Source organism: Platalea leucorodia (assembly GCF_965183815.1).
Source record: "Platalea leucorodia genome assembly, chromosome: 5".
Classification (NCBI taxonomy): domain Eukaryota; kingdom Metazoa; phylum Chordata; class Aves; order Pelecaniformes; family Threskiornithidae; genus Platalea; species Platalea leucorodia.
The window spans coordinates 52,691,607-52,706,771 of record NC_138827.1 but is presented as its reverse complement, the minus strand read 5'-3'; the positions used below and the strand labels follow the sequence as shown (position 1 = coordinate 52,706,771).

At 45.3% G+C, this 15,165-nt stretch overlaps 2 protein-coding genes across 11 annotated transcripts in view; one reads left to right on the top strand and one right to left on the bottom strand.

Annotated features, from left to right (window-relative positions):
* The window catches only part of TNN (tenascin N), a 43,703-nt gene that overhangs the window by 3,754 nt on the left and 24,784 nt on the right, over nucleotides 1-15,165 (top strand). Inside the window, exons 1-4 of one of the 10 annotated variants that reach the window (XM_082312943.1) lie at nucleotides 1,795-1,994; nucleotides 5,594-5,715; nucleotides 6,516-6,648; nucleotides 10,670-10,810. The exons of 6 other annotated variants lie outside the window; for them this stretch is intronic. The gene's annotated coding sequence lies outside the window, so the exon portion shown is untranslated. Of the gene's footprint in view, nucleotides 1-1,794; nucleotides 1,995-5,593; nucleotides 5,716-6,515; nucleotides 6,649-10,623; nucleotides 10,811-14,608; nucleotides 14,652-15,165 lie in introns of those variants that run through there. 3 more of the 10 variants (XM_082312944.1, XM_082312945.1, XM_082312946.1) reach the window with 3 other exon arrangements.
* MRPS14 (mitochondrial ribosomal protein S14) lies at nucleotides 7-3,823 on the bottom strand. Its single transcript, XM_082312950.1, has 3 exons — nucleotides 3,758-3,823; nucleotides 3,206-3,364; nucleotides 7-1,108 (listed from the first exon to the last, which is right to left on the bottom strand). Exons 1-3 carry the CDS (start codon nucleotides 3,800-3,802, stop codon nucleotides 926-928), a joined length of 387 nt encoding a protein of 128 aa, XP_082169076.1. The 5' UTR covers nucleotides 3,803-3,823; the 3' UTR covers nucleotides 7-925.

Sequence of the window (15,165 nt, the reverse complement as noted above, 5' to 3'; positions counted from 1 at the left end):
GGCGACGGGTTGCTCTCAGTTTGCTGCCCCTGTGCCTTCCACCCGGTGGCAGAACCACTTCACTTGGCCCGGTTGTTGCAGCCTCTCGCCCCCCCTGCTAAGGAGGGGGACAGAGGAGCCGTTTCCCCTTTATTGCCCTGCTTTGGAGAAGAGCAGGGGGCAAACGTGAGCTTAGCAGCAGGCTTGTTGCTACTGTTGTTTCCTTCCTGCTTCCTTCTCATGCCTCTCCCAAGGACAGATTTGTTTGATGTTACCTGATGAACTAAAGAAGCCATTACTGTCCTATTATGGTCTGGACTAGGACTTACTTGCTACCTTGTTCTTAAAGCATTGGACCCAGCACTGCACTACAAGCAGGAGATAAATACTAGCACGTTGTAGTTTCTAATAGGTCCTTTATCCACTGTGTCTGCTTGTTAATATACATATATTAAGTTTGCATAGCAAGAGTATATAAACTTGAGGCCATGTTTTAGTTTCAGTTCATACTCATCCTTGTTAATGGCAGAATACCACTTTGCCCTGTTGTACAATTTCATTTATGCTTTTACCCAAATTACCATGGTGAATTTACCATATGGTGGCAAAAAAACTGCTTAAATGAGCCTTGTGCTGTATGTCTTTATTTCTGACAAACTTCAACTTAGTTCTGCAGCAATCAGGCAATGGTGTATCCCCCCGCCAAAATAAAACCGCCTCTTGTACAAACCAGCTTAGTGCAGTTATGCTGCTTCTTGACAGTTAGCTGATGCCAGTCGCAATCCAGTAAGAGAGTTCAATGAATCCGCATGGCTTCTCATCCTTCCCTTATTAGTTTGATATTGATGCTGGGCTCTTAGACAGGACAGTCTTGCTTTAATTACTCAAAACACACAAACTGAGCCTGTTTCGTGTTTTCTGCCTGAATGTATATCCACATGGTGATCTACCACATAGCCCTCTGTATCCCAGACATCTGAGCATGGTCAGCAAAATGTCGGAAAACGATTCTGCTGAGCCTCCAACGCCGTTTCACCCCCCGAGGGCGGGATGTCAGGACGCACCTATTCCGGATCCTCACAGGGCAGCTGTCCCGGGGCAAGTCAGCAATCTCTTTATCAGCCACTTCCTAAAACAGAAGACCACAGTATAGAGTTTGTCTGTGTTCCCCAGGATTTAGAGGGGGCTTATTGCCAGACCTCAAAATCTAGCTGTAGAGCTAGTACCACCACAAGCTTCTCTACCACCTCACAAGTATGCTTCGCTATTTGATAGGGAACTTGCACTTGTCTTCCTCACTTGACCCTTTCCTTCTGGGCATCCTGACAGTGAATGTAAAACGATCCACATGGAGACCCCAAAGTTAACCTTATTACACAGACTGAACAACCTCATGCCAGTAATTATCGTTAGTCAAAATCTGCTTGGCTTTGTCCATGTTGCAGGCTACTCCTTTAAGATAAGCTGAACTTACATATATGTCCCTTATTAACTGCATTCTCAAGTAAAATGCTTTGATGTCAGTAAAAGGAATCTTATATAGTATACTTTGGAAGGAGCTACAGGCAGAGGAAGACAAGTCAAAGTGTCTCTGTTCTAATGAGAAGGCTTAAGAAAGGCCTTTCCATGTACTACAACAAGAGAGCTCAACAGTTTTCAGGAAGCACCAGGTAGCAGCAAATGGAATTTCAGAAGAACAACAAGTGAGCTCAGCAGGGAAATGCAGCCTAAAGGAAGTCGCTTGAGGCTAGGCAAGTGTCCCTAACTGCAGCATTTTGTAATGTATTATTTTCTAAAGGACAGAAGGGCTGAAAAGAATCCTGTGTTCAGTCATGGTAGGAAGTCACAGTTGGAAGTAAAGGGAAGGTCTGAGGCTGGACTACAAAAACTCCCATTATGTTGCAGGAGTGCTGGAAAGCAACAGTGTAAGGCTGTATTCTAAAGGGATGTTTGCTTTCAAAGGAGGACAGCATCATGACAGCAGCAATGGGACTTTCAACTTCAGTAACAGCAAGGTCAGTAGGACTTCTTAACTTCAGAACACACTTCAGTTACTGGTTTTGTCCATTTTGTGCCTCTTATTGGCATATACAGCTGTATATATACGCTATCTAGTACAGCTAAACGCTTGCAGTATTTTTTCTGGCCTATTTAATTCCTATGATTTTATTCAGAAAGCAGCCTATACTTTCAGAGAAGACTTGTAGCTTAATTTTTAAGACTTCAATTTTGGACACCAAGTAACATTTTGTAGGGGAGCAAAAAGTTACTTTCCTGGAGTCTTTTTCTTCAATCTAACTGCTGCTATGACTTTGTGACTTCAAAAGGTGACAGAAGCAGCTGAGGAATACCAAAAGCAAAGCCAGTTGCAATTAATTTTTTTTCCCCTGTAAGGACATCCAACGCAGACTAGACTTGCCAAGAGAATGGTAAAGTCTATACATAAAGCCAGATTCAGACACTTTCTCTCCCAGAACGTTTTAAGGGTGAAAGGATCTCCCCACAACTAGGCATGGCCAGATCAAACACGTGTAGGAATACTGTAGGAATATTTTTGATACTTGCAAATATTTGTAATGCTTAGTAAGGAAAGCTGAGAGCAGGGCAGTGAATATGTGCATTTTTAAGAACAGATCTAACACCCAGATCTGATGCAGCTTTTACACGCTTGTAGCTCAGGCAAGGAGTAAAATTAAGTATTTCTAATTGAACAAATTGGTGGGTTTGGCTGGATCAGGCTTCCAGGTTTTTAAATAAGCAAAAAAAAAATGTCAAGTTTATTTAGGAAACGATAAAAGTAACCATATTATCGGAAATAAGGAAAACAGCTTTCTGAATGTATGTTAGTGACAGCTGTGAGGGAAAAAAAATGAGACTTCATCGTATGCAGTGTTACATATACTGCTTACATGAGCAGCAGTGGTTTCAAAAAAAAAAAAAAACCAAACCAAACAAAAAACCCCAAGAAAACCAAACCCACATTGCAACACGCACAACCTCCAGTCAGGAGAATACGCTGTGGTTGTAAACACCCGCAGAAGGCCGAGGCTCTGATGACGCCTGGGCGCCAGCGGTCACCATGCGATACAACGGGATTCTGCGCTCGTGAGTTAGGGAAGCGCGAGCGCCCGCGACCCCGCAGGGCCGCTCGGGTCTGTAGGGCGGCCGCTGCGGCCCAGTGCGCGGGCTTGTGCCGGGCCCCGGCGGCGGGGCCGCTGCCCGGTACCTGGAGCTCCTTGGGCAGGATGGTGTTCTTCCGGATGGCGTTGATCCGCAGCCTCTCGTCCGCGTACTCGTACGCCAGCTTCCTCCTCTTGACGTCCCGCAGCATCCTCCAGTCCACGTAGTAGCTCCGTGCTTGCCCCGTGCATGGCGAGGGGAGAACCTAATTAAAAACACTAGGTTTACAACACCCACCCGCGGCACGAACAGCCTGCCCAACTGAAGTATGAATTACTCCCGTAAACCTCTCTTTCTCAGACGTTTCCAGATCACGTCCTTGCAGGGCAGCTCCCGCCCGAGCAGCTCACAGGAGCCGGCGCGGCGGTTACGGCGCGGCGGTTACGGCGCGGCAGACGCGCGCGACCCCCAGGTCACATCCACTCGCCCCGCGGCTCACGCGAGGCTTGGGCTGACGCGGGGCCGAGCCGGCCGCCGCCGCCCCCCGCGGCCTGACGAGCCCCGGGGCCCCCCCGCCGGGCCCTGCCCGCTCCCCGGCGCCTCGGCCGGGCGGGACACGGCCCCGAAGGGGAGCAGGGGAGGGAGGGAGCGGGCTGACCTGCCGAGCGGCCCGCAGCGCCCAGCACAGCGCGGCGGCCGCCATCTTCTCGGTGCGGAGCGGCGGGGCCGCGCATGCGCCTGGGCCTGGCGGGGGGAGCGGCAGCCGGTGCGGGGCGGCGGGTGGCTCCGGGCCTTCGCTCGCTGCGTCCCTCCTGTCCCAGCGAGGCTGTACTGCCACTGCCTTTGCGGGTGGAAAAAAAGAAGAACCCAAACCGCTTTAGAGGGCCGCGCTGTATAGCCCGGTGCTGATGTCAGCCTCGCTGGCACCCCCGTCATTAGAGGCAGCCGGCATCTTCCACAGAAACCTCAGGATCCGACTTGGGGTGGGCCAAAAGGATCCCAGGTTGGAGAGGAAAGTCTGGAAAAACGAGGGGGGAAGGAGTCCCACCAGGAAAATGCGGTGCAGAGACATCGCACCGCGTTGCGGGGTCCCTCCCCAGAAAAGCACAATCGTCCCGTACGCCCGTCATTGCTGTGTATGGGGTTATCTGCCAGCTGCTTTCCAAAATGAGGTTTTAGTTTTGTTTCTGAACAGTTTCTTTGTCCGCTTGCTTATCACCTGGGACTATTCCTAAATTTATATCAGCATCTTGCATTTTTTTCAACTCATGAGTTTTGGGTAAGTTACAGAATTTTACAGACAAAATGGAATAATCATAACCCTGAACAATCAAAAATATATGGGAAATTCTGCTTCTGTTGTTCTTAACTGCCCTATTAGTTTTGTCAGAGAAATTGTCCTGTTCTACCTACTGAGACTTCACTTAGGCAGGTTTTAAAATAAGTCTATGTCCTGATTTTAGGGAGAACATCCATTAAGTTTTTGATGTTGAATTAATAATTTTGATTAATTTTTCCATTCATATCGGCTTGTTAGCAACATCCAAAAAGTCATGTGAGAAGCTGGATTCTCTCTCAGTTTGTCATGCTGCTCATTGTCTGTGTGCGGGCGTTTTACTTAGATGCCTGGTGCATTACATCAGTCCTGAAGTACCTAGGTATAATCTGAAAGAAGTGGCCAGATGGGCAGGCTAACGCAGCGAAATTTTATTATCCGTGCTGCAGTCAGCAGCAACAGCTTCCACAATAACTTACCTGCTGAGGCTGATGGTGCAGGTGATGGTGATCAGCAGAAAGAGGCCATTTTTGGTGCTGCTGAAGTGGTTAATTCTCCACAGCCTGTTCAGTTTCTGGCTGCCTTGCCAACCCAGGTGTTAACTACCCTGAAGGTTTTTGTCCTGTGGATGTGCCAAGCTGAAACCACTAATACCTGTTACACAGAGCATTAAACTGGCATAGGGGAATAGCTATTTTCACTTCTCCTTGCTTTAGATGGGTCTCATGAGCCACGGAGAGGTGAGATGCTTGCCACTGGCCTCATTTCCCATCTCTCTGTGCTCCCTTCATAGTCAGACAAGCCGGAAGGCTGCTCATGAACTTGCGTGAGCATCTGTCTATGGAGGGAAACCGCAGCAGCAGAAGGGGCTCAGCCTGCAAAGCCTGTGGGCTGCAACCCTTCTGTCAGCATCCAGTCTTCAAAACTCAGGCTGTTTGCCACTGTGCTTCCCAGGGATGTCATGTCCTGATGCATGACTGGCTTGGAGTAGGTTTCAGGTGTTTGCAGGGAGAGAATTTCAAGCTTTGCTCCCTGATGTTCTTGTTTATAACTGTCTATTTTTGCAGCTCTCCAGCTGGTAAAAGCAATCTGTAGAATAACAGCAGAGCAAATGAAGTAGGGGGCTGGATATGATCAAAGGGGATTTGGATGTTAGAGCGTGCATTCTTTTCTTCAGTATTTTGTTGCACTTCCCCTTGATCTCTCTGTGTTTGTTAGGTGGTCCAGATGAGTGACGAACCAGTGAGTGCGGGAAGGAGAACTATTCCTTCAGCCAGGACTGAATCCCTCCCTTGCTCAATAGCATCACCTGTGTGATCAGCACTTTACCAGCTGTGGAGGTGGGACCGTGCGTGTTGCCTTGCAGTAGTATCTTTCCCTTTCTATAACGGGGTTGCCCAGGACAGAGTGTTTAGTGCTTACAACTTTAAAAAATACAAACTCAGTGAGAAAGCACAGAGCCCCAGTGCAAGTTAGTGGTGTTTGCCCTGTTCTGTGCGGTAGGCACGCTGTGTTTGACTTCACGACCCTGTTGCAACAACTGAGATTGTCAAGAGCTAATGATGCATGTTGATAGCCCTTAGTCTGCTACCATCTTTAGCTGCCTCAGCACAGCTTCTGGTTGCAGTAAAGCAAAGTAACTGATGAGAATTTGAGACAGTTTGTTAGCTAAAAACTGGGATTAATAATGCACATGGTTAAAATAATCATTTGGGTACCTTAACAACGCCTACAACAAATAATTTGGTTTAAGTTCTCATTTTTTTTTAAGTATTGTGCACGATAAGTGCAGTGTTGTGTTTAACTACTGCTGGTTTTAAAAGGTGTTTTAATTTCTGTGTTACTCCACCTGAATTTCACATCATTAATACTTCAAATGTGCTTGTCAATATGTGGGTCTTGGTGATAATTCTGAGATGTTTGCTGCCAGATTTATGGGGCTGGAAAGGCTTTCTGCCTTTTGACTAGAAGTGGAGCATGAAACAAATAGGAAATGGTTCTTTCTGCTGGTGTGCAAGACTGAGTGGGGGAATTGCTCCCAAACTCAAGTGTGCTCCTTAGGCAGTTTGTGGGAGGGAAACACCCTGAGGCCTCTATTGGTTCCTTTCATCTGTTCCATGGGGACTTAAATTCACCGCAGGGACTAGTGCTGGTTTGCAGCTGGACTAGGAAGAGGAGAGGATTTGATGACCTTTCAGCTTGCTTGAATTACCTTTGCAAATAGTGGCTGTATCAGAAGGGCTCTGAACCAGACAGCTGAAAGTACTGGAAAGGTAAGAGAAAAGTATTTTTATTTCCTTTGAGATTCTTGTTGTTTGTTCTGAATGAAAAACCCAGCGAATTTTTCTCTGACTTCCTATAGCAGATGCCCTCAAAGGCTTTGAAAGCCTTACACAAACATCAATAATTCTGTATTATGGGCATGTATTATTATTGCAAAATGTATAGTAGTATTTAATGTCACTCCCTTTTAAAGGGCTTAAGCTTTCCCAAGCTTAAGCATACCCCAACCATATGAAACCACGTATCTGCTAAAGTAAATGGGAGTTTTGCCTTTGGCTTTAACGGAGCTAGGGTTTAACCTAGAAGGTAATTTTTTTAGAATGCTTGTTCCTAGTAATTTCCATTTTAGGCTCTGATTTCTGTGTGACAGTAGTTGTTTTAAAAGCCCTTCCTTTTGTCATGAGATCATGCTGGAATTTGATCACACTTACGTCTTATAACTGCAACAAACACTTTTAGTAATTTTTCAATATTTTCTCATCCAAAAGCTCTTCCTTTGCCTTCTAATGCACCTTTTCACAGACTCAGTGGTGGAAGCCAGTAGAAGTTCTTTACCACATAAAATGAAATATATCGCTATTTCCACAGTAAAAGTACTTTATTGATTATACTATTTGTAATAAAAATGTCATTCATTGGATAAGTAAAATTGATCAAATATGGGAGTTACAAAATTTTTGAGCTGTGCCCACAACAGAACAAAGATTTGCTTCAGGAAAGACTGACTTAAACTGGCAGCTAATTATTTAACAGATGGGATCTAGGTCATTTGTTACAAAATGCATATTTATACTAACTAGCAAATGTCCAAATACTGTTAAGGCTCTCTGCACTTTCTAATGAGTATGTAGGATTTTGCAAGCAATCTCTCATTCACATATGAACAGTTAATACACCTTGCTTATCAGACATTGCAGAAAAATTAGCATGAAGAAAAGGTAAATACAAGGATTAATCTAGAAGCACAGCATCTACCTGGCTGATTATAATTCTGTTTTTCTATTCATTATTTCAAATCATCCCAAACTTCTGTAGTGTTACGTAAGGTTCATTCCGTCTGGAAGTAAAAAAAAGGTAGATACTTGCAAAAGAAAAAATCCTGCTAAATTAATGGTTCCATTTTTTTTGTTGGCAGTCATTGGTTGCATTAATTGCAACCATTAATTGCATAAAGATTGCATAATATTGAAAACAGAATGCTGGCTAGCTTATTACAGCAGTTGCATCGAGTGACTTCTATGACCAATACAAGTGAAAAGGAAGTCTGATGCAGAGCTTTCTAAAGCAGATGAGGTCTGGAATGATAGAACAGTTTCACCACAGAAAATAAAGACAAATAATCCAACTGGCTAAACTAAATTATACTTATGGAGAGTCTGTAAAACTAGTAGTTTGTCTCAGCTGAATGCTTCACCGAGAAAAATATGTAAAACAGAACGAAAATGGGCTAGACTTCTTAGCAACTGAGTAGTAGTATCATAATTTTGTGTCTGTTTTGACCCTCCCTTCATTTTTGTCAGGCTCCCAACAAAAAATGGTAGCCCCTATGACTGAGTTCTGCTCTTTGGTGTTACTGACTCGTGTCATTCTTTATTGCTAGAAGTGCTGCAAGATGTAAGGAGCGCGACTGTATTCCAGCTTACTCAGAGATGAGCTGGTTTATCAACTTCTGTACTGCTACATCTTCTTCTGTATCTGAGAACACAGCTCTGCCGCGTGCCTCTGCAGATGCATTTGCTTCTCTCTGCAGGCTGCTGCTATGCACTGCCTTGTCATCCCCATGACAGTATGGCATTCTACAGTCAGCACCCATTTGAGGGCAGACCACGTGATAAATATCCATCACTGGTAATGCTTGTGTCTTCTGAGCCTAAATGCTACCTTCCTAGTGTTGGTCAGACAGGTCTATTGCTGCTCTTCTCAAGAGTTATTCAAGTAAGCGATGGCTGTTTGGATACTGGCAGTACTTCTGTGAAATTGCTAAGGACTTTCTGACATGTCTTCTAATATTTGTTATTCCTCTTGTGTTCCTCAAGAAAGCCCCGGGCTTTAGGATCATTAAACATGCCAATTTTCCAACTTGGCAGTTAGGAAACTGCCAGCTCTCATGTCTCTAGTACTGTGGTACAACTTGGCGGCTTCTATTCTGGGTCTAGCATGCAAAATGCTTTGCTCAAGAAATCGCATGGTGTACTGTCCCTTGGTACTTAGAAAGCTCAGGTGTCAGCCCATGGCTCCTTTTGCTGCATCTCCTTTTTTTTTCTGGCTATTTTTCTTCAGCTTCAGTGTGTGTTGCTTCTAGTGTTGCATTGTATAACTCTTTCTGCTTGGATATGTACATATTCTACTCTGCCCCATTTCTCAGTCTTTGATCTTATAACTTTCTCTCCCCGTCTTCCACAACCCTGGACCTGTCCTAGACCTGCATTTCCTTTATCCTGTGACTACAAGTCCTCCTTTCTCTCTTCAATCCCATTTCCACATTGCCTGGGTGTCACCCTGCTAAGTATCTACATCCATGTCTTTATCAGCTCTTGCCTTCATAGAAGCAGCTTCCAGTCCTGCATCTCCTATGGCTGACTGGGTGCTCGCAGAAGATAATACTGTGAAGGCCTATACCCCAAATCTTCAAGCACTGGCCTGTAGGATGGAAAAAGACTTACAGTTAGACCATTGGACTCTTCCACATAAATACTATAGGTTCTCTCCAGCTTTGGTCATCCCATGCTTTCCTCTGCAAAGGCTGAAAAGATGTGAGCAGGGCTTCTTCCATCCCTTTCCTTAGGAGAATATTCTGTGCCTAGTAGACCTGACTGTTAAGCATTCTTTCCTAAATTAGTCATTTCCCTAATCTGCTATTATTGCCAGCTGTATGTTATGACGTGATACTCTCCACGAAGAATCAGTTAAACCCACTCTTTTTAACAGCAGGGGAAAATTTCTGTATTACATGATGAGGAAGCCAAAAAAGCTGTCCTCCTCTTTCATTATGCCTGACAGAAATGCTTATGTTCAGGGTTTTTTTTTCTCCTGAATGATCTCCAGGCCCAGGAAAATCTGAGATCAATTTGTGGTTCCCATGAGGCCCTAATTACTAATGACATCATGTTATAACAGAATGCTACTCAGCACTTGGTACTGAAAGAAGGGATTGTATGTGTGTGTGTATGTGTGTGGTTGGGGGGGGTTGGTTTGGGGGCCTCAACTCCAGGGGGTTGGAAGTAAATGCCACGAAACAAAACCATTGATATGGGATGGCCTACATGGCACCAGGCTTGCTGGTGTCAGATGGGATTCACCTTTCTCAAAGGGGGAAAGAGAGTCTTTGCTCACAAGCTAGTGGGACACATTGACAGAGCTTTAAACTAGACTTGAAGGCGGGGGGGGGGGGGATGGTACCAGGCTTACTCGTGACAAGCTGTGGGATGACACACCAAGGTTAGAGGGATGGGGTGCTAGCAAGAGCCCTCAGCCTGTTGCTCTGAGAGTGCGGGCTACACTGCAGCACACTTGAAGTCTTATAGAGATGAGACCGGGGCTCCTGAGGTAATAGGAGCCAACAGGGAAACACCAGTGAAATACCTCAAGGGAATTAAGGGGTGTTCCTCCAAGAAGGTGACATGGACGACAGCCCAGCTGAAGTGCCTGTACACTAATGCACACAGCATGGGCAACAAACAGGAGGAGTTGGAAGCCACCATGCTGCTAGAAAGCTACGACCTAGTTGCCATTACTGAAACTTGGTGGGACAAATCCCATGACTGGAGTGCGGCTATCAATGGCTACAGGCTGTTCAGAAGGGACAGGTGAGGGAGCAGGGGCGGAGGAGTTGCCCTCTACATCAAGAAATGGATAGAGTGTGAAGAACTGTCTCTGAAGAATAGCCACGAGCAGGTTGAAAGCTTATGGGTAAGAACCAGAGACTGAGGCAACAAAGGGAACCTTGTGGTTGGTGTCTACTACAGGCTGCCCGATCAAGGGGAGCCCACTGATGAAGCCTTCTTACTCCAGCTACAGGAGGCATCGTGCTCACAGGCTCTCATCTTGCTGAGGAAATTCAACCACCCTGACATCTGCTGGAAAAGCAGCATGGCGAGCTATAGGCAATCTAGGAGACTCCTGGAATGCATTGAGGATAACTTCTTAAGCAAGGTAATAGCCCTACCAGAGGGGATGTGATGCTGGACCTGTTGGTTACCGACGCAAGTGAGCTGATAGGTGATGTCAAGATTGGAGGCAGCCTGGGCTGCAGTGATTATGCACTGGTGGAGTTCACAGTCCTGAGGGATATTGGTCAGGTGAAGAGTATAGTAAGGACCCTGAATTTTAGGAAAGCAAACTTCCAGCTCTTCAAGGAGTTAGTCAATAGGACCCCCTGGGAAACTGCCCTCAGGGACAAGGGAGCAGGACAGAGCTGGCAGGTCTTTAAAGACGCTTTCCATAGAGCACAAGAGCTCTCGATACCCAGGTGTAAGGAATCAGGAAAACAAGGCAAGAGACTGACATGGATGAGTCGAGACCTGCTGGTCGAACTAAAGGGCAAGAAGGAAATGCACAGGTTTGTGACCACCTGAGGAACCTGAATAAACATAAGTCTATGGGACCTGATGAGATGCATCCCAGAGTCCTGAGGGAATTGGCTGATGTAGTGGACTCTCCATGATATTTGAAAAGTCATGGCAGTCAGGTGAAGTCCCTGCTGACTGGAAAAAGGGAAACATTGCACCCATTTTTAAAAAGGGTAGAAAGGAGGACCCTGGGAGCTACCGACCTGTCAGCCTCACTTCTGTGCCTGGGAAAATCATGGAACAGATCCTCCTAGACACTATGCTAAGGCCCATGGAGGACAGGGAGGTGATTCGAGACAGCCAGCATGGCTTCACCAAGGGCAAGTCATTCCTGACCTTAATGCCCTTCTATGATGGAGTGACTACATCAGCGGACAAGGGAAGAGCTACGGATGTTATCTCTCTGGACTTCTGTAAGGCCTTTGACACAGTTCCCCACAACATCCTTCTCTCTAAATTAGGGAGATATGGATTTGATGGGTGGACTGTTCAGTGGATGAGGAATTGGTTGGATGGTCGCATCCAGAGGGTAGTGATCAACAGCTCAATGTCCACATGGAGATCGGTGACAGGTGGTGTCCCTCAGGGGTCCGTATTGGGACCGGTACTGTTTCATATCTTTATCAATGATCTGGGCAAGGGGATCAAGTGCACTCTCACTAAGTTTACAGACGACACCAAGTTGGGTGGGAATGTTGATCTGCTGGAGGGTAGGAAGGCCCTGCAGAGGGACCTGGACAGGCTGGATCGATGGGCTGAGGCCAGCCATATGAGATTCAACAAGGCTCAGTGCCGGGTCCTGCACTTGGGTCACAACAACCCCATGCAACGCTACAGGCTGGGGGAGGAGTGGCTGGAGAGCTGCCTGGCAGAAAAGGACCTGGGGGTGTTGGTCGACAGCCGCCTGAACATGAGCCAGCAGTGTGCTCAGGTGGCCAAGAAGGCCAATAGCATCCTGGCTTGTATCAGGAATAGTGTGGCCAGCAGGACCAGGGAGGTGATAGTGCCCCTGTACTTGGCACTGGTGAGGCCGCACCTCGAGTGCTGTGTTCAGTTTTGGGCCCCTCACTACAAGAAGGACATCGAGGTGCTGGAGCGTGTCCAGAGGAGGGCAACGAAGTTGGTGAAGGGTCTAGAGCACAAGTCTTATGAGGAGCAGCTGAGGGAGCTGGGGTTGTTTAGCCTGGAGAAGAGGAGGCTGAGGGGCGACCTTATCACTCTCTACAGCTACCTGAAAGGAGGCTGTAGCGAGGTGAGGGTTGGTTTCTTCTCCCTAGTAACAAGCGATAGGACGAGAGGAAACGGCCTCAAGTTGTGCCAGGGCAGGTTTAGGTTGGATATTAGGAAAAATTTCTTCAGTGAAAGGGTGGTCAGGCACTGGAACAGGCTGCCCAGGGAGGTGGTTGAGTCCCCATCCCTATTTAAAAGATGTGTAGCTGTGGTTCTTAGGGGCATGGTTTAGTGGTGGACTTGGCAGGGCTAGGTTAAGGGTTGGACTCAATGACCTTGAAGGTCTTTTCCAACCTAAACAATTCTGTGATTCTGTCTGTTTCGGAAGGCTGCACAGCAGAAAAAGAAAGATATAGTTAGTTTCTGTAGCCCTTTGAGGGAGAGGAGTCTTGGGGAAACAGAATAGCAGCTGGGTCTGGCTGGGAAAGCTGCAACTTTGGTCACAAACAGGTATTTGCAAGATCTCAGGAGGCAGAGATAGGGAAGAAGTCCTGCCTCCACAGAGCAACATACTTTTCCTCCTCTCCTTTTCTCTTACTGTAAGTTAAATGTAGTAGATAAGTGCTGAATGGATGGAAAAAAACCCCCAAAACCTGAACAAATTACTGCTTGGGAATTAGCAGTAGAGGTAACTCCCTTGTTTTATTTAATTCCTATGAGGTAAAGAATTGTAGACTGAATCTTTAAATCCGTCCCCTATTTTGCTTGATGTCAGTGATGATTTTGCTTGAAGACAGATGAGCTAGCACTAGAGTGGCATGTCATATAGGTATAAGCATGTATAATATGTATTTTGGATGGTGGTGTGGTTTTGTTTTTTAGTAGCCAAAGCCTCATGTTTCTGAGCATGAAGGACACCTTCCTGTAGCTGTGCTGCCAATGGTAGGGCATCAGTCTAATGCTAGGGATACTTCCAAAGTTTTGGGAGACATTTAGAACGTATAATGTTTCACAGAAACAGTTAATTTTCATCATAACCCAGGACTGTATGACTTTCAGAAATGTGATTATAATGGAAATAGCAGAGGAGCTGAAAAGTTAGTATGATTCTTTAGGAGTGGAGTCCTCTGTTACTTCAAAGAGTATTATCTGGGGTAGCACTGTTATCTGGGTTCAGATGTGCTGTTACTATGGATACATATTGGCCAAATGGTTTCTAGTTACCACATTACCTAATTTAGCACTTAATGTTTTTTTTTTCTTCTGCTTGTGCAATGAATAGCACGACTGCTTAGTATGTCACATATGGTGGCATTTTGTATTTGCATCCTGAGATATGAAATTCTAAGTATTTAGCCAAGTATATATCACCTCCTGTACAGATTGACATCTACCATTAATGCCAAAATTTAGTTTGTAACATTGAATAAGCCAACCGATAAATTTAGGTTTCCAACTTTACATTTTATCCTTCCACCCATGTTTGTTCAGCTTCTTCCTTCCTGTTGTTCTTGCCTATGAGGTGTTCATTTCTTAAGTCCAAACTTTCTCCTTGGTTGACAGCATAAAAATTTTACAGCAAAAAGTCTTATTTCTGTTAAAGACTACATGAAGACTTTAAACTAAATGTTTGGACTTCAGTTTTGACCTCTAAATGTCAATGCAATTAAACAGTACAATTTTATTTATTTATTTTTAAGTCTTAGTTTTTGAGACTTAATCAGCCTGAAAACAAGCTCTTCCTATTTATGTCTGCAGGGTACGAAGGAAGGAATATTTTTGAAATAAAAGTACAGGAAAACAAATGGGTTTACAACACATCCTCTCACTCCATGTGTTAACAAATTTGCTCTAGTAGCTTCTAAATGAACCTTGCCAGTGCTGAGGTAACAGATCAGATAACTGAGTCAAAGCAAAATAAACTTGAAATCCCTGAAGTGAAGCCAGTGTTCAGGCACACAAAATGCCAAAATATTAGTTTCAAATGGAGGAAATGTTTTAATTCTCCCCAATCCAGATAATAGCGTAGACTAAGTGCTGTAATAGAAGAAGAGGATGGGTTTAATTTTATGTATCATTTGAGTCACATGGCTAAAACCTGATAATTTAAATCTGAAGGGCCTTTTTGAAGTGATGGACTAAATCATCAAGACAAGACCCTGAAGCTGAAGACAGCTGGTTCAGCTCTCTGTCAGGACAGTTGTACTCAAAGTGAGGGTTTTGTGACATGTAATCAACAACACATGTGAAGCCAGGTGAGGATCTCAGTCCTGCTTATAGTCCCTGTAGAAACTGATTCTTGGCATCCCCTTCAACACCTTCCTGAAAACACTTCCACCCATGCCTGAAATGCAGCTGTCCTGGAAAGACATCTCATGGTGTGATGCATGTACAGTGGGCAAAGCTATCTCCCAAACTTCTGGTACCGAGAGATCAATGTCAGCTCTCTGAATTTTTCATGCGTGCAGCATCAGCACAGTTATCAAGCTTCTAGTTGAAAACATGCAAGCTGCTGGAGATTACCATGGCCAAAAAGATGATCAGCAATCCAGATCACAGCTGAGAGTCTACTGTAACTGCAGGGGAATAAGAAGTGCTATGGCATAATTAATAATTGCTATGGATCATGATACTACGTAGTCAGGGGGGTCTAGAAGCTATTTTGTATCTAATTCATCCAGTGTGACTCTTTTCCAGGTACTGACCAACCTAGTATTAAACCAGGGCAAACCAGAGCATTTGTCTTTTAGGAAATCATGAAAACCAGCT